The 19,466-nt window shown below is 41.8% G+C and overlaps 1 protein-coding gene across 4 annotated transcripts in view; it reads left to right on the forward strand.

The window, feature by feature from the left end:
- The window catches only part of LOC110502827 (uncharacterized), a 79,907-nt gene that overhangs the window by 14,009 nt on the left and 46,432 nt on the right, over nt 1-19,466 (forward strand). For 2 of the 4 annotated variants that reach the window (XM_090217383.1, XM_090217386.1), the window contains 9 exons: nt 1,005-1,121; nt 3,121-3,218; nt 4,585-4,700; nt 5,803-5,945; nt 6,413-6,581; nt 10,168-10,293; nt 11,775-11,950; nt 12,112-12,183; nt 12,675-12,734. In XM_090217383.1, coding sequence (XP_090073509.1) covers nt 1,005-1,121; nt 3,121-3,218; nt 4,585-4,700; nt 5,803-5,945; nt 6,413-6,581; nt 10,168-10,293; nt 11,775-11,950; nt 12,112-12,183; nt 12,675-12,734 — 1,077 coding nt within the window. Of the gene's footprint in view, nt 1-1,004; nt 1,122-3,120; nt 3,219-4,584; nt 4,701-5,802; nt 5,946-6,412; nt 6,582-10,164; nt 10,294-11,774; nt 11,951-12,111; nt 12,184-12,674; nt 12,735-19,466 lie in introns of all 4 variants that reach the window. The other 2 variants (XM_090217384.1, XM_090217385.1) reach the window with 1 other exon arrangement.

Consider the following 19,466-nt stretch of genomic DNA (forward strand, 5'->3'; position numbering starts at 1 on the left):
AGATTGATTGTTTTTTTTAATAAGATAAGTGTAATGCTAGCTAGCAAATTACCTTGGTTCCTTGCTGTGCTCGCGTAATGGGTGGTCAGCCTGCCACAGTTTCCTTGTGGAATGCAATATAATTTGCCGATTTACCGATTGTTATGAAAATGTGAAATCGGGCCTAATTAATCGGTCAACCTCTAATGCTGTGGGGATGTTTTTCATCGGCAGGGACTGGAAAACTGGTCAGAATTGAAGGAATGATGGACGCTAAATACAAGGAAATTCTTGAGGGAAACCTGTTTCAGTCTTCCAGAGATTTGAGACTGGGACAGAGGTTCACCTTCCAGCAGGGCAATGACCCTAAGCATATTGCTAATGCAACACTTGAGTGGTTTAAGGGGAAACGTGTATATGTCTTGGAATGGCCTAGTCAAAGCCCAGACCTCAATCCAACTGAGAATCTGTGGTATGACTTAAAGACTGCTGTACACCAGTGGAACCCATCCAACTTGAAGGAGCTGGAGCAGTTTTGCCTTGAAGAATGGGCAAAAATCCCACTGGCTAGATGTTCGAAGCTTATAGAGACATACCCCAAGATACTTGCAGCTGTAATTGCTGTAAAAGGTGACTCTACAAAGTATTGACTTTTGGGGAGGGGGGTGAATAGTTATGGACGTTCAATTTTCTGTTTTTTTTTGTCTTGTTTCACAAGAAAACTGTTGCATCTTTAAAGTGGTAGGCATGTTGTGTAAATCAAATGATACAACCATCCAAAAATAATTCCAGGATGTAAGGCAATAAAATAGGAAAAATTCCAAGGGTGGTGAATACTTTCGCAAGCCACTGTAGGCAGGTTACCTTAGTGTTATTGGGCACAGGGACTATGGTGGTCTGCTTGAAACATTTTGGGAGGGAGAGGGAGAGGTTGAATATGTCAGCGAAGACACTTGCCAGTTGGTCAGCGCATATAGTTGCAGGTGTTTAAGGACTTGCACTATGATGTTTCTGTGTCATTGCAGGTGTTTAAAGACTTGGGCTGTGATGTCCTGGAGGCAGCGTTTGATGGTTATAACGCCTGTGTTTTCGCCTATGGACAAACGGGATCAGGGAAGTCTCATACCATGATGGGAAGCCCAGTAAGTCACTTTTGAGAAGCCATGATAATATGCACTATTGTTGATTCACTCCTGTCACAGAGCTGTTTGTTGAGTTAGTGTTTGCCACAGAGATCCTATTAAATAATATGCAGTTCTATGTAGTGTTGCCTTCAATTATTCCATTTCAATTCAGTCAATTCTGTAAGAAACCCTTAAGTTCCAATTTTCCTAATTTAAAAACACTTTCTTCCTCAATGAACCAATTGTATCCATTTTTTAAATATCTCTCTCTGCAACTGGATCCTGGACTTCCTGACAGGCCGCCCACAGGTGGTAAGGGTAGGCAACAACACATACGCCACGCTGATCCTCAACACGGTGCCACCTCAGGGGTGTGTGCTCAGTCCCCTCCTGTACTTCCTGTTCACTCATGACTGCATGGCCAGGCACGACTCCAACACCAAGTTCTCCGATGACACAACAGTGGTAGGCCTGATAGCCAACAACGATGAGACAGCCTATAGGGAGGAGGTCAGAGACCTGGCTGTGTGGTGCCAGGACAATAACCTCTCCCTCATCGTGGTCAAGACAAAGGAGATGATTGTGGAATACAGGAAAAGGAGGACCGAGCATGTCCCCATTCTCATCGACAGGGCTGTAGTTGTGCAGGTTGAGAGCTTCAAGTTCCTTGGTGTCCACATCACCAACAAACTATCATGGTCCAAACACACCAAGACAGTTGTGAAGAGGGCACGGCAAAGCATATTCCCCCTCAGGAGACTGAAAAGATATGGCATGGGTCCTCAGATCCTCAAAACGTTTTATAGCTGCACCATCGAGAGCATCCTGACCGATTGCATCACTGCCTGGTATGGCAACTGCTCAGCCTCTGACTGCACGAAACCACAGAGGGTAGTATGTACGGCTCAGTATCTTACTGGGGCCAAGCTTCCTGCCATCCAGGACCTCTATACCAGGCTGTGTACGAGGAAGGCCCTAAAAATTGTCAGACTCCAGCCACTCTTGTCATGGACTGTTCTCTCTGCTACTGCATGGCAAGTGGTACCAGAGCGCCACATCTAGGTCCAAGAGGCTTCTAAATTGCTTCTACCCCAAGCCATAAGACTCCTGAACGGCTAATTAAACGGCTACCCAGACCCCTCTTACGCTGCTGCTACTCTGTTTATTTGCTATGCATAGTCACTTTAACTCTACCTAAATGTACATATTACTAACCGGTGCCCCCGCACATTGACTCTGTACTGGTATAAAGCATCACTATTGTTATTTTACTGCTGCTGTTTATTTGTTACTCTTATTTTCAATGTAACTTTTTTTCCCTCTTAAAGCATTGTTGGTTAAGGGCTTGTAAGTAAGCATGTTGCACCTGTTGAATTCAGCGCATGTGAAATAAAATTTGATTTGTTACTCTCTACTAATCAGAAAATGTGATGAGTGGAGGAGTCTGAGTCCCGTCCCTTTAGTCTCTCTCCCAGATCTCTCTCTTCTCCTTGCACAGCACAGGAAACACTCAGTACACAAGTCAGACCGTCTGAGGCTAATGAGTTTTCTGCTTGTCTAACCACCAGGAGACTTTTATACAAGGTCAACGGCACCATGCAGAGCTGCTGTCAACATGTAGGATAATCATACAGGGTTGTTAATAACATTATTCACTATCTGCAGTGTGTGCTAATTAGAAACAAGGACAGGACATCACAAATCAGAGTGGACCGACGTGCTGTTACGCCTCAGTGACGCTAACTCCACATTAGATGCCCTGGCTAGTTGGTATTTGTAGGCTGTTAAAGCAGTTGCCTGAATGGATGAGTCTGTGTGTACAGGACAGAGGAGATGGAATATAGGAAACGTTTTACCACATAGCCTCTAATGGTGAACAGGGATAGTACTAAGGTTAATCAAATACAGTTTTAATTTATAATAAATGTAAATAATTCTGAAGGGTATTATATAATTACAGTATGTATGTTTAGCAAATATAAATGTAAGTCCTCTGTCATACTTTCTACTGTTGCAGGGAGATTTTGGTCTGATTCCACGGATCTGTGAAGGCCTGTTCTGTCAGATATCAGAGAAGAGCCAGGGGGATGTGGCCTCCTTCCGCACAGAGGTCAGGTAAGAGTCAGCACTGCTGAGCAACAAACAACAACAACCAGGATGCTGTCACGGAACATTTTATGGCGACGCAAGAGATGGCTACAAGGTACAGATTTCTTCTGGGGGACCAGTAGCAGTTTAAATACGTCTGGCAGACACTGTGGTCCAATGGTCTTGGCTGGAGGGCATATTAATTAAGCTCCTCTCTAACAAGTACCTAATTACCTGACAAGTGAGGAATGGACCATGTGCGGCCATCTCTATTTGTTTTTGCTGCGTTTACCTGACTAGACTTTTAGCCAGTAGTGCAGATAAGAACAATATGTGGAGGATGCCCCAACTGGAAGTCTGAGGGATAATAGCTAGCTATCCGCTAGCTGAATTAATTGCCAAACCCCATAGAGAAGTGCTAGCTGCCCTGACTGCCAATCCTCATAGGAAAGGCTAGCTGAGCTAATTGCTACAGTAGCTGACCTGACTGCCAATCCTCATAGGAAAGGCTAGCTGAGCTAATTGCTACAGTAGCTGACCTGACTGGCAAGCCTTAAGCTTCTGCCTTAATAGACTTCTGCCCATTGTGAATGATTGAGGAGTACAGAGTGCATACAGTATGTCTATGCCAATGAGTATAAAGAAACGCTGTAATTTAATTTCTCTCCTGTCAGTAATAATTATTTTTGCTTTTGACTAAATAAAAACATTTCCCCAGCCACTGTCAGAATAAATGGGTTGTGAGAACTATTGTAATTCAATAAATGTCATCTAGGCGTTTTAAAATGTATTCAGGTGGAAGTTGTTTCAGCTTTCATTTGTGTGCTCACAGAGAAATCATTGTGAGCATTAAAGTAGGCAGGTCGTTGACTCGAGTTTTCCAAACAACTGAGCAATAACATTCACTGTCATTTCCTCTCGCTAACAAACGAACAGAGTCTCTGTTCAGGCTGTGAATATGATTTTCTTTTAAGTTAGTGTCTCTTTAATCTCTGTCAGTACAACAATCAATGAGAAAAATCATGGATTTTAATGTGTTTTTCTGACATGGTTTAATTGGGTAATTCGTTAACTGTGAGCTGAAAATGAGCTTGAAAATACCATTTATGTCAGTGGATGATTTGGATCTAGTGATAAGTTGTGTTGATATTATTCTTATGGTTGAATGAAAGCAGCCATGTCAGTGTAACAGACATCAGGAAATGGAGTAGCTTTCTAACGTCTTCACAGACTGATGTAATTCGCTGAGGTGTGATAGTGGAATGAAGACTAGTAGTTTAAACCACAAATAGCAAACCTCTTTAGAACATTTAGCTACTGAAGGAAGCTTGCGGTAGATTGTTCTGCAGCCCGACGATGGTGACGTGAAATGTTCAATGTGTTCTTCTGTTAGTTACCTGGAGATCTATAACGAGCATGTGCAGGATCTTCTCACGACTAAGAAGAGCCCAGAGAACGGGTCAGGACTCAAGGTCAGAGAACACCCCAAGGATGGGCCGTATGTGGAGGGTAAGACTTCCTCTCTCACAACCATACTACCGCATTGATTAAGAACAGACCAGTGATATAATCTTGATGTTGACAAGCATATAAATACAATGAATAGAGATGGCATCTCCAGTCAAGTCAATGATGGCATAATGGGTGGACTGGCAGCCATTTTGAGTATAGGAGGTAAAAGCTGAAAGTGTACACTTCAATTTGTGCTGTGATTTGTTGAGTCAACTCAACTGACACTGCAAAAATACATTCCATTCTAAATTACCATGGCAATCCAGCATCAGTTGATAGAACATTCCAGTAGGAATGGAAATGATTGCATCACAATACCAGGCAGCCATTACGAGTTTCCCCATGACTTTACCAGTCAAATTACCAGGGTTAAAGATTCCAAGACCATTCTATTCATTATATTACCCGTTACAGACTGAATGCCGGTACAGTGATGTGTCGATAGCAGCAATTGATAACCTTTAAGAGAATTTTAAAAAAAGTTCTGCATCAGAAACAACTGTACTTTTTCAGACAGTAGATCTCTGCTCTGGCGTAGAATGTTTTGTATGTTTCCCTGACCACATTAGAAATTGCTGATTTTACTGCAGTGTCATTTTTTTATGGTATGGTAGCTAGATGTTTTATTTCTACTAAATGTCTTGTTAAGTCACAGTATTTAATGAGCCTTAGCATCCCTTTTTTTAGGAGAGTGGTCTGAGTGCTGGCAGCTGGAGATTATTTAATTGACAGTTCTGGTGATGGACATTAGTCCCAGAAGCGGCATTCCTTTACAGACAAGTAAAATGGCTGTTCAGTGGCGCTTCGAAACAATCTCCAGCGGTTTCATGGCAGGCATTTAAAAAGCTGTAGTGTACCTTTGCAGACAAACAAACATGTCGTAGCCGAGGTGCTTTCAAGGCGGCACTTTCCGTAAGTCTGGAAAGGGTATAGTTCTATGTTGACAAGGCTCCTTTCTCTAGTGAGATTCTCCTACTGGTATGGGCCGTAGACAGACATGATGCTAACCAACTCAGACAGGTCATAGTGGCTAACAGGATCTGAGCATGTCAGCGCATATGTGATGTGTCAGGTGTGACTCCTTGGGGTGTGTGTACAGACCTGTCGAAGCACCTGGTTCAGAACTACAAGGATATAGAGAAGCTGTTGCATGCTGGGAAAGCCAAACGCACCACGTCGAGCACGGGCATGAACGATGTTAGCAGCCGCTCGCATGCCATCTTCACCATCAACTTCACACAGGTACACACACACTGTTAGTGACCAAGTGTTCAGTACATCTATTTTGATTAAAATGACAATATATGCTACTTTTATCCAAAGCATCTTATCTCATCTCATTGAGTCATAAAAATGTTTCTCTGTGTCACTGTGTGATCCCTGTAGGGAATTGAACCCACAACCATGCTTAAAACCTTCTTATCAAGTGGTGTGTGTGGTTGACACTTGATTTTGTAAATACATTATTTTATAGCCTTAGAGTGCAACTGAAGACCAGCCCTCAAGAGCCAGTTAGTCCATTTATTAAGTAAATTTGTCCAATATTAGTATTGAACATGTTTGCTTTGAGCCACATCCAGCTATATATGTTAAGTAGCACAGTATTGATTGTTAGTTCCCCTCTGTTAAATGGATGGTTTGCTTTGATCCTTCTCTCCCTCCCTTCATTCCCATGGATAACAGCTCTGAGTGTATGTACCCATCTCCAGGCTCGTTTTGATGCAGAGCTGCCATGTGAGATGGTGAGTAAGATCCACCTGGTAGATTTGGCGGGCAGTGAGAGGGCTGACGCCACATGCGCCACCGGTGCCAGGCTGAAGGAAGGAGCCAACATCAACAAGTCCCTGGTCACACTGGGCATTGTCATCTCTGCTCTTGGTAAATGATGCTTAGGACACACACACACCAGGGTTTCTGTTAGCTGGCTTTTAGCCGATTACATATTTTCTTAATGTAAAGCCAATAAATAAAATTGCTGCTGATCAATTGTCTGGGAGAAGAAAAACAATCGAATTACAAAATGATGCTTTTTAGCCTATTCATTCATGGAAATTCTACTCGATGGAAATGCATATTACTGTTCATGCTTATCAGTCTATAGGTTAATTTGCAAATTGTTTTGCGTGAAGTATATTCGTTATGGATCTTATTTATCACACGGGTACAGGATACAGAGCCTTTGAGCAGAAAATCTGTCAGACAGCGCGAGAGCTGCTGCTACAGCATCTCAAATAGCAAATGCAAAGGCAACGAAAGGCAAGCTTCATCAGCGTGTCTCACACCACTAATGAGCAGTATGCATTTGAAAACATATACTTAATTGTTTTGAAACCTGAACATTTTATTACATGTTATGAGGCATGTCTTGCTTCAAAGAAGCCTAGCCAAAACCAGACCATATCCGTGGAGGCAATTATTTTATATAAACCTTCTTTCATTGTTCAGTATCCAAAAGCACAATCCTAGTCATACAGTGGGGCAAAAAAGTATTTAGTCAGCCACCAATTGTGCAAGTTCTCCCACTTAAAAAGATGAGAGGCCTGTAATTTTCATCATAGGTACACTTCAACTATGACAGACAAAATGAAAAAAAAAATCCATAAAATCACTTTGTAGGATTTTTTATGAATCTATTTGCAAATTATGGTGGAAAATAAGTATTTGGTCAATAACAAAAGTTTATCTCAATACTTTATTATATACCCTTTGTTGGCAATGACAGAGGTCAAATGTTTTCTGTAAGTCTCCACAAGGTTTTCACACACTGTTGCTGGTATTTTGGCCCATTCCTCCATGCAGATCTCCTCTAGAGCAGTGATGTTTTGGGGCTGTTGCTGGGCAACACAGACTTTCAACTCCCTCCAAAGATTTTCTATGGATTGAGATCTGGAGACTGGCTAGGCCACTCCAGGACCTTGAAATGCTTCTTACGAAGCCACTCCTTCGTTGCCCGGGCGGTGTGTTTGGGATCATTGTCATGCTGAAAGACCCAGCCATGTTTCATCTTCAATGCCTTTGCTGATGGAAGGAGGTTTTCACATAAAATCTCACGATACATGGCCCCATTCATTCTTTCCTTTACACGGATCAGTCGTCCTGGTCCCTTTGCAGAAAAACAGCCCCAAAGCATGATGTTTCCACCCCCATGCTTCACAGTAGGTATGATGTTCTTTGGATGCAACTCAGCATTCTTTGTCCTCCAAACACGACGAGTTGAATTTTTACCAAAAAGTTATATTTTGGTTTCATCTGACCATATGACATTCTCCCAATCTTCTTCTGGATCATCCAAATGCTCTCTAGCAAACTTCAGACAGGCCTGGACATGTACTGGCTTAAGCAGGGGGACACGTCTGGCACTGCAGGATTTGAGTCACTGGCAGCGTAGTGTGTTACTGATGGTAGGCTTTGTTACTTTGGTCACAGCTCTCTGCAGGTCATTCACTAGGTTCCCCCCCGTGTGGTTCTGGGATTTTTGCTCACCATTCTTTTGATCATTTTGACCCACGGGGTGAAATCTTGCGTGGAGCCCCAGATCGAGGGAGATTATCAGTGGTCTTGTATGTCTTCCATTTCCTAATAATTGCTCCCACAGTTGATTTCTTCAAACCAAGCTGCTTACCTATTGCAGATTCAGTCTTCCCAGCCTGGTGCAGGTCTACAATTTTGTTTCTGGTGTCCTTTGACAGCTCTTTGGTCTTGGCCATAGTGGAGTTTGGAGTGTGACTGTTTGAGTGTGTGGACAGGTATCTTTTATACTGATAAGTTCAAACAGGTGCCATTAATACAGGTAACGAGTGGAGGACAGAGGAGCCTCTTAAAGAAGAAGTTACAGGTCTGTGAGAGCCAGAAATCTTGCTTGTTTGTAGGTGACCAAATACTTATTTTCCACCATAATTTGCAAATAAATTCATTAAAAATCCTACACTGTGATTTTCTGGATTTTTTCTCTCATTTTGTCTGTCATAGTTTAAATGTACCTATGATGAAAATTACAGGCCTCTCATCTTTTTAAGTGGGAGAACTTGCACAATTGGTGGCTGACTAAATACTTTTTTGCCCCACTGTATTAGCAACCTATGTTAGTTGTTGCATATTAAATCTCCCCCCTTTCTAAATGCCCACAAAAAAAATGCAGCAGATTAGAACGTTTGCCTTAAAATGTTGATACACTATTGTTTCTTCACATTATAAACACAGCAATATTTTAATCTCTGTCATATGAAACCGCTTTGCTGTGCTTTTGACAATTGCATTATGGAACGAAGATTCACCTGTATCAACATTTTAAGCTAAACGAATGTTGCATCAGATAAATTAGAAAAAAAATAAAATAATGTTTGTACTTTTTACCCCTTTTTCCTCCCCAATTTTGTGATATCCAATTGGTAGTTACAGTCCTGTCCTATCGCTGCAACTCCCGTACGGACTCGGGAGAGGCGAAGGTCGAGAGCCCTGGGTCCTCCAAAACACGACCCGGCTAAGCCACACTGCTTCTTGATACACTACTTGCTTAACCTGGAAGCCAGCCGCACCAATGTGTCGGCGGAAACACAGTACAACTGGCGACCGAAGTCCATTTACAGGCTCTCGGCCCACCACAAGGAGTTGCTAGAGTGTGATGGGACAAGAACATGCTGGCCAAACCCTTCCATAACCAGGATGACGCTGGGCCAATTGTGCACCGCCTCATGGGTCTCCCGGTCATGGCCGGCTGTCTGTAGTGGTGCCTCAAGCACTGCAATGCAGTGTCTTATACCGCTGCACCACTCGGGAGGCGGAATTACCATATTCTAAATGCGATTTCTGACGACTGTTGTTGGATGCACTAATCAGGTTACGCCCCCAATGCATATGGGTCCGGTACGTTTCTCAATGTCCATTTTTAAATACAAATTCTACCGTTCAAATGTCCAGTGCCACAGACATGGTACACACACGCACCTGCCACACCACATGCCTGATGCCAACCATGACACAACTTACTCAATTTTAGACTCAGTAAGGCTATTAATAAGTTAACACCAATTAGACTCTGGATAAGGATACATTTTTTAAAATCAGTCTGCTGCACAAGGGGTAGCTACATGTACTTAGGATTCCGTTTCTATCTGCCCAGTTTTGTGGCATATTCTTACATGCTTTTGTAGTTGGCTTTGGAGAGGATGTTTTTGTGTAATTTTCTATTTCAGTGTTGTGTGTGTCTCTACATGGAGGAGGAGTTGGAGGGGTTACCAAGAGGAAAAAGCAGCTCTTTGTCCCCCTATAAAGACTTTGTCCTAACCCCTCTTTCTGTCTGCGTGTGTCCTCCTAGCTGATATAATTGGAGCATTAGGGAGTAAGTGAAGCCTCTCAGTCCCAGACCATGGGAAGAGGAGGAAGTAGCTGTTTATCCCCTACAGAGACTGTTCTGACCAGGCTTTTTCTCTGTCTCCCGCTCTGTGTCTGTGTATGGCTGGAGGAGGAGATAGAGGGGGCTCCCACAAGGGAAAAAGGAAGAAGCAGCTCTTCATCCCCTACAGAGATTCTGTTCTGACCTGGCTCCTGAAAGACAGCCTGGGAGGAAACTCCAAGACCATCATGATAGCAAGTATGGTTGATCTTAGTCAGTGGTATTCAAATTGGTGTCACAATCCTATATTTAAGAAAATTATAAAAATAAGTAAGAGTACATATTATTATAATGGACAATATAGACTTTTTGAGAATAATACATTGAAAAATAACATTGGTTAAATATAATTATTGGATGACTTGATTTTGATGAAAATGTAATGAATTGAAGGTTATTGTTCTTGTTGATGTAAAAATAGAAATGTACTGATTTTAAAGGTTGCCATTAGATTAAGGGTTGAGGTCATGAAATAAATGGTGTCCCTACTGAAAAAGTTTGAATTCCACTGATCTAATTCCTACCTCTGACACTACACCGTGTAACACATTCTTTGTTCCCTCCACCAAGCCGCTAAGCGACGTCTTTACATGTTGATAAGGGGGAACTAGTAATGTAACCTATTTGGTGGGGAATATTCATAGTATTCCTTTGGGTATTCCTTTGGTATTACAGCACAGATGCTGATTAAATACAGGCTCGAGTTAGTTATCCTTCTTTGCGACAGATTTACGTTATATTGATATTTACAATTTGATTTCGTTTTTTTGGGGGGGGGGGGGAGATGTATATTGAAAAGGACTGGAATTAGTCTAATTTAATACATGATGGTTATTACTTTTTCTTTACATGAAAGGGAAGGTTAACACTCGGCGTGTCGGATTTCCTAAACTACTAGAATGGCCATCCTGACTGTTGATATTTCAACTGTGTAAATATTCCAGAATAAATAGTGAAATTAATCTATTTTTTAGGTTTAAAATATGTCATATATGAAACATATATGTAAATTGTAATCAGACAGAAAATGTATTGATTGATCCAGAAGCGCATAAGTGAATACTAAAATAAGATGATAATGTATTTTCTGCTTGTAAGACAGTAGTTGTCTGCCCAGCTAATGCCTGACCCAAACTGCGCCTAAACTATATTGAAACTAAATTCACACACATTAGATGTAGCCTAAAGACAAGATTAAATTGACAGTGGTCTGATGGGTATAAAATTGTCTTAATATCATTTAAAGAAAACAAAAATCTATGACCTTCCTTAACCAGATATTATTTCATTTATTTGTGATATATTTTAAATGGATTTATTTAACTGGTCTATTGTTACTTGTGGACGCCTGGCTCTTTTACTGTTAATATGCATACAGTCATTTTGAGGTAGAAATGCTAAAAGTTTTTGTATTTTTGGGGTATTTATCTCAAAGTACTACTACTACTAAAATACACATTTAGGAAAAGTCAGGGACAGGTATGTTTTTATTGAAATTAAGTTATTAAAATTACTAAATTGAAAACGGTCAGATTTTTGTGGTGTTTCTACTGTTAACTTGGCCCCAGACAGTTGATCTGAGATTGTCTTACGCTTCAGTCATGGGATTATCATTTGCTTTAACTCCTGTACAGGGGATTTTTAGTAAGCGATGTGTTTCTGTCAATGTTCCCGCCCAGCTCTTTCACCCGCTGACGTGAACTACAGTGAGACACTGAGCACGCTGCACTATGCTAACAGAGCTAAGAACATCTTCAACAAGCCGACAGTCAACGAGGACAGCAGTGTTACAGTCATCAGAAAACTGCAGGAGGAGATTGTCAGACTGAAACGTCTAGTGGAGAAGAACAACCAGGTAGATGGGGAGGGTGGGTGTGTATGTTAAAGCATTTGGCTAATATCTGTACATGTGACTCTCCAGCAAAGCAACCAGGTGTGTGTGTGTGTGTGTGGGAGATTATGTAAGGGTATGTTGAAGTACAATGCTCATACAGTATGGCCTCTCTCCCTCGCCAGGCTCTCCTTTCTCCTCAGGATCTCTCCAAGACACTGAAGGTGGAGGAGAAACTTCACAAGAATGAGGTCAAAGTGAGTGCACTTTTCAGGCCTACACGAAGTGTTCCTGGGTTGACTTGTGTATGTTTGTCAGTGTGACTCCTAAGGTCTTGGGTTCTATTCCTGCTGGGATCGTCATACACATTCTAAAGCTGGGTACATTCACTGTAGCCTATTGTGTCTGCCAGTACCTAGTGGAATGTACTAGAGGTCGACCGATTTTATGATTTTTCAACGCCGATACCGATTATTGGAGGACAAAAACCCTGATACCGATTAATCGGCCGATTTTTAAAGTGTGTGTGTGTGTAATATGTATATGTAACACTGAATGTGTTTCTCTGCAAATATGAAATGTTGTATGTCAATGTTTTGTGACTACAGATCTGTTCTCAACAACTGGAAATGCATACGTTTAGCTTTTTTAATTAGAAAATCAACAGTTATTTCTGGTTGTTTATTAAAGTTAGACCGCTAACTCATTTATCCTGCTTTGTAGTAAACCCTTCTGTGCTCTCCCACAGGTGTTAGAACTGACCAGGGAGTGGACCAACAAGTGGGGGGAGACCCAGAACATTCTCAAGGTATGCAAATATATCAGTTAATCATTTATTTTTGTACAATTTCTTTGACAATTGAGAAATGCTACAACCACACATGTGGACGCAATGGATTTCAAATGATGATGACCAAGTCAAACACATTTCCATTGTGGCCCTGAACAATTATGGAGATTAATAAAACAAAATGCCATTGTAGCTTTTTTGAATTTTCCTTTTTTTGGTGGAAGGAGTATGCCCACTCATGGTGAAGACTGGTGTTTCTGCTGGCAACCCACTTCAGTTCGATGATGGTTTGATGATAGTGATGCCAGATGGTGGTGATGCAGTTGGCAATCCTTCCTCTGTTACTGTTTTGGATCTAAACCTTCGTACAACATTTTCTTTGACTCATACAATTTACGCTAGATGAGAGATGCTCTCTCTCACTCATCCCCATCACTGGCATATTGGTTAATGCATTGGCTGACTCATAGGTCAGCAACAAAGGCTCTCCACTAGATAGATGATGATATCATGTACTAATTTTCTAGCATCTGGGGTATGCTGGAATGTAGAATGAGTCTTGGGCACTGGAATGTCAGTCACTGTGTAAACCTAGTGAACAGTAAGACATTTGAACCTTTTTTCTCTCCATTTGTGTGATTATCGGTCACACTTTCTCAGACACATGCGCGTGCGTACACTTCTCCCAGTAGATCAGTTGAAAAAGATGGCTGTGTGTCAGTGTCTGAGCTTTGGGCTCCGTCTGACCGTCTGTCTAGATCCACGGCTCCCTCAGAAGGCCATAGGCATTTGACATGTATAAGCACTATTTATATTTTATTCTGTATCCCAAATGAAACCTATTCTCTTTATAGTGTACTACTTTTGGTCAAAAGGGTAGGGTGACATTTGGGACTCATTCTTAGTCTTGGCTGCCTGGCTTCTCATCTCACACAATTATGTTGCTAGAATCATCTCTTGTTTGTGTGGCAGCCAAATAAGATTACAAAAAAGTTCTTAAATATCCAGGGACCAATTTGCTGTTGGTTCTGTCAACTCAGAACCTCTATCCCAAATGGCACCCTATTCCCTTTATAGGGCTCTGGTCAAAAGTAGTGCACTGTATAGGGAATAGGGTGCCATTTGGGATGTGGTAACAGAGGCTCAGCAGGCTTCATAGTGCTGTCTGGTGTATGGAAATGAGTTGGTTGGTACTCAGTATAATCACTTGATGTAGCAGGACTTTGGTGGAGTATTTTCTACTTTTCCAGTAAATGAACATTTTGTTTTCTGCTTATTAGTTCTTCTGTCGTGGACAGATTAGCTAGCTATGCTGATTATGAACTAAATAATGTTGCTTGGAAACAAGAACCAAATTGTTTGGAAATTAAAGTTGGGGTATTTTGTAAGTAAACTTTGTTTGGGGGATTTTGCAAGATTGTTATAATACAATTGCACTAAGCCACACTGGCCACTTGATTTAATACTAAAACTTGCTCGTCCATGTACCCTTTTGTCTTCTTAACGATCAGCCCTTCGATTGGGTCTGTTAGTTTACCCACTTCAATCAGTATAGATAAAGGGGAGGAGACAGGTTAAAGAAGCATTTTTAAGCCTTGAGACAATTGAGACATGGATTGTGTATTGGTGCCATTAAGAGGTTGAATGGGAAAGACAAAATATTTAAGTGCCTTTGAACAGGGTATGGTAGTAGGTGCCAGGCACACCGGTTTGTGTCCAGAACTGCAAGGTTGCTCGGTTTTTCATGCTCAACAGGTTAATTAAGGTAATATGTACTTGTAGGTAGAGTTATTAAAGTGACTATGCATCGATGATAACAGAGTAGCAGCGGTGTAAAAAAAGAGAGGGGGGGGGGTGGGGCAATGCAAATATTCTGGGAAGCCATTTGATTTAGATGTTCAGGAGTCTTATGGATTTTGGGGTAGAAGCTGTTTCGAAGCCTCTGTGACCTAGACCTGGCGCTCCGGTACTGCTTGCCGTGCGGTAGCAGAAAGAACAGTATGACTAGGGTGGCTGGAGTCTTTGACAATTTTTAGGACCTTCCTCTGGTGTAGAGGTCCTGGATGGCAGGAAGCTTGGTCCCAGTGGTGTACTGGGTCGTACGCACTACCCTCTGTAGTGACTTGCGGTCGGAGGCCGAGCAGTTGCCATACCAGGCAGTGATGCAACCAGTCGGGATGCTCTTGATGGTGCAGCTGTAGAACCTTTTGAGGACCAATGCCAAATCCTGCCAAGTTGACACAACAGTGGGAAACATTGGAGTGAACATGGGCCAGCATCCCTGTGGAATGCTTTTGACACCTTGTAGAGTCCATGCCCCGACGAATTGAGGGCAAAAGGGGAGGAGGGGGGTTGTGCAACTCAATATTAGGACGATGCTCCTAATGTTGTATATACACAACCGGTCTAAAGTTTTTTTAGAACACCTATACATTCAAGGGTTTCTCTTTATTTTTACTATTTTCTACATTGTAGAATAATAGTGAAGACATCAAAACTATGGAATGACACATATGGAATCATGTATGAACCAAAAAAGTGTTAAACAAATCAAAGTAGCCACCCTTTGCCTTGATGACAGCTTTGCACACTCTTGGCATTCTCTCAACCTGCTTCACCAGGAATGGTTTTCCAACAGTCTTGAAGGAATTCCCACATATGCTGAGCACTTTTCATTCACTCTGCGGTCCGACTCATCCCAAACCATCTCGATTTGGTGGAGGCCAGGTCATCTGATGCAGCACTCCATCACTCTACTTGGTAAAATAGCCCTTACACGGCCTGGAGGTGTGTTGGGTCATTGTCCTGTTGAAAAACAAATGATACTCCCACTAAGAACAAACCATATGGGATGGTGTATCGCTGCAGAATGCTGTGGTAGCCATGCTGGTTATGTGTGCCTTGAAGTCAAAATAAATCAGACTGTGTCACCAGCAAAGAACCACCACATCATAACACCTCTTCGTCAATGTTTTACGGTAGGAAATACACATGCGGAAATCATCCGTTCACCCACACCGCGTCTCACAAAGACACAGCAGTTGGGAACAAAAATATCACATTTGGACTCCAGACCAAACAATACATTTTCCACAGTTCAAATGTCCATTGCTCATGTTTCTTGGCCAAAGAAAGCAAGTCTCTTCTTATTGGTGTCCTTTAGTAGTGATTTCTTTACAGCAATTTGACCATGAGGGCCTGATTCTCTGAACAGTTGATGTGTCTGTTAGTTGAAGTATTTATTTGGGCTGTATTTTCTCAGGCTGATAACTCTAATCGTCTGCATCAGAGGTAACCTTGGGTGTTCCATTCCTGTGGGGTCCTCATAAGAGCCTGTTTCATCATAGCACTTGAAAAAACTTTCAGAGTTCTTGAAATATTCCATATCGACTGACCTTCATGTCATAAAGTACTGATGGACTGTCGTTCTTCACTTATTTGAGCTGTTCTGGCCATAATATGGACTTTACCAAATAGCTCTATCTTCTGCATGCCACCCATACCTTGTCACAACGCAACTGGTTGGCATTATATTCTACAGACTTTTAACAAGGGACACGTGTTAATTGGGACACGTGTTCATTGAAATGCATTTCAGGTGACGTCATGAAGCTGGTTGAGAGAATGCCAAACGTGCAAAGGGGGGTTACTTTGAAGAATCTTAAATATAAATAATATTTGGACTTGTTAACCCTTTTTTTGGTTACTACATGAATCCATATGTGTTATTTCATAGTTTTGATGTCTTCACTATTATTCTACAATGTAGAAAATAGTACAAATAAAGTGAAACCCTGGAATAAGGAGGTCTCCAAACTTTTGACTGTGTGTGTATGTCTGTATACTGGAATACTTAGAAATGGTCATAAAGCAAACCAATATGGAGTTAGTTGCAGGTTTTCCTACATTCCAGTTGCCTGTTTACAAAACAGTCTAACCAGCATTTCCCTTTCTTCCTCGTTCCGTCCCATGTAACTGCCGCTTATAGTTCCTGTATCCTACCAGCGGGTGTCAGTGTTGCTCTGCTGAACCTCAACATGGTGTTGCTATTTCATTTTCCAACTATTTAGCTTAAATGGCATCCAGCTGACATTATAGCTGCTTAAATGGTCCTGAAGTCAACATCTGACACTGGGATAAGAGTGAGGGAGAGAAGAGGAAACTCATCAGACATGCCTAATTGCTTACTCTCTCTACATCCCATATGGCTCATCAGTGTGCCGGAGAGAGAGTGGGAGAGAATTTCAGTCTTCACACTTAAGTGTGCAAACCCAGAGTTTTAGTTGATGCTACTCAGGCCCAGTTAGTTGATGTTCACTTCAGCTTCACAGAGTTGACAGGCTTTGAGGCAAAAGTTGGAAAAAGCGTTCTAGGGGGTGGGGAAAACACAGGTCGCGCAGCCACTCCATTTGAATCTCAATTGCATTTCCTTGATTCCTCTCGTCTCCTGCTCAAAATCCATTGGATGAGAAGTTCAGAGGGGAGAGACCTCTGACCTTCTCAATCAATGGATTTTGAAAAGGTGAGGAATCAAGGAAAAGCAGTTAAGTTTCTCACATGGACTTGGCCCAGCTGAGAAGAGTTGAACATGACTCAATTTAATTTCACATTGAAATTGGTTCAACTTCTCAACTAGCTCTTGTTTAGGCCTACAGTGTCTACATGGACTAGTCCTAGATGGTGTTTGTTCCCCACATGGGGAACATGACCCTCAAACAGAGAGGGTCATACTCTAAGGTTTGAAAATATTGGGTATAAACCAGTGGAGGCTCCTCAACCACTCCACACATTTCTTGTTAACAAACTATAGTTTTGGCAAGACAGTTAGGGCATCTACTTTGTGCATGGCACAAGTATCTTTTCCAACAATTGTTTACAGACAGATTTCACTTATAAATCACTGTATCACAATTCCAGTGGGTCAGAAGTTTTACATATACTAAGTTGACTGTGCCTATAAATAGCTTGGAAAATTCTAGATAATTATGTCATGGCTTTAGAAGCTTCTGATAGGCTAATTGACATAATTTGAGTCAATTGGAGGTGAACCAGTGGATGTATTTAGAGGCCTACCTTCAAACTCAGTGCCTCTTTGCTTGACATCATGGGAAAATCAAAAGAAATCAGCCAAGACCTCAGAAAAATAATTGTTGACCACAAGTCTTGTTCATCCTTGGGAGCAATTTCCAAACGCCTGAAAGTACCACGTTCATCTGTACAAACAATAGTACGCAAGTATAAACACCATGGGACCACGCAGCCGTCATACCGCTCAGGAAGGAGACGCTTTCTGTCTCCTAGAGATAAATGTACTTTGGTGCGAAAAGTGCAAATCAATCCCAGAACAACAGCAAAGGACCTTGTGAAGATGCTGGAGGAAACGGGTACAAAAGTATCTAAATCCACAGTAAAACGAGTCCTATATCGACATAACCTGAAAGGCCGCTCAGCAAGGAAGAAGCCACTGCTCCAAAACCGCCATAGAAAATCCAGACTACGGTCTGCAACTGCACATTGGGACAGAGATTGTAGTTTTTGGAGAAATGTCCTCTGGTCTGATGAAACAAAAATAGAACTGTTTGGCCATAATGACCATCGTTATGTTTGGAGGAAAAAGGGGGAGGCTTGCAAACAGAAGAACACCACCTCAACCGTGAAGCACAGGTGTGGCAGCAGCATGTTGCGAGGGTGCTTTGCTGCAGGAGGGACTGGTGAACATCACAAAATAGATGGCAACATGAGGGAGGAAAATTAGGTGGATATATTGAAGCAACATCTCAAGAAATCAGTCAGGAAGTTGAAGCTTGGTCGCAAATGGGACTTCCAAATGGACAATGACCACAGGCATACTTCCGAAGTTGTGGCAAAATGGCTTAAGGACAACAAAGTAAAGGTATTGGAGTAGCCATCACAAAGCTCCAAGAGAGAAAATGTGTGGGCACAACTGAAAAAAATATGTGCGAGCAAGGAGGCCTACAAACCTGGCTCAGTTACACCAGCTGTCCAGGAGGAATGGGCCAAAATTCACCCAACTTATTGTGGGAAGCTTGTGGAAGGCTACCCAAAACATTTGACCCAAGTTAAACAATTTAAAGGCAATGCTACCAAATACTAATTTGAGTGTATGTAATCTTCTGACCCACTGAATGTGGTGAAAGAAATAAAAGCTGAAATAAATCATTCTGTCTAGTATTATTCTGACATTTCACATTCTTAAAATAAAGTGGTGATCCGAACTGACCAAAGACAGGTAATTTTACTAGGATTAAATGTCAGGAATTGTGAAAAACAGAGTTTAAATGTATTTGGCTAAGGAGTATGTAAACATACATTTCACTTAGCTTGCAATGCAGCTAGCTAGTTTAGCCTACTCAAACACCAGGTTCAAACAGAGAGGGATGCTATTTTAGCAAGCTGGCTTTGGCTATCCAACACTGGAACTCTTCCAAGTCAAAGTAAGCTTTTGGTTTTATTAATTTACGGCATGATTTGGTCAATGCATTAGTTCTAGTAGCCATGTTGACTGACGTTAAAATGGTGAAAACAATGTAGGCTTGGTGTAGTGGTTATGGTATGAAAGTTTTTTTTCACCTAGTCACAGACAGCTGTACATGTAACCAATGTGAAATGGCTAGCTAGTTTGCTGTGGTGCGCGCTAATAGCGTTTCAATTGGTGACGTCACTTGCTCTGAGACCTTGAAGTAGTGGTTCCCCTTGCTCTGCAAGGGCCGCGACTTTTATGGAGCGATG

Source organism: Oncorhynchus mykiss, chromosome 23 (genome assembly GCF_057628025.1).
Source record: "Oncorhynchus mykiss isolate SJ-2025 chromosome 23, ASM5762802v1, whole genome shotgun sequence".
In the NCBI taxonomy this organism is placed as follows: domain Eukaryota; kingdom Metazoa; phylum Chordata; class Actinopteri; order Salmoniformes; family Salmonidae; genus Oncorhynchus; species Oncorhynchus mykiss.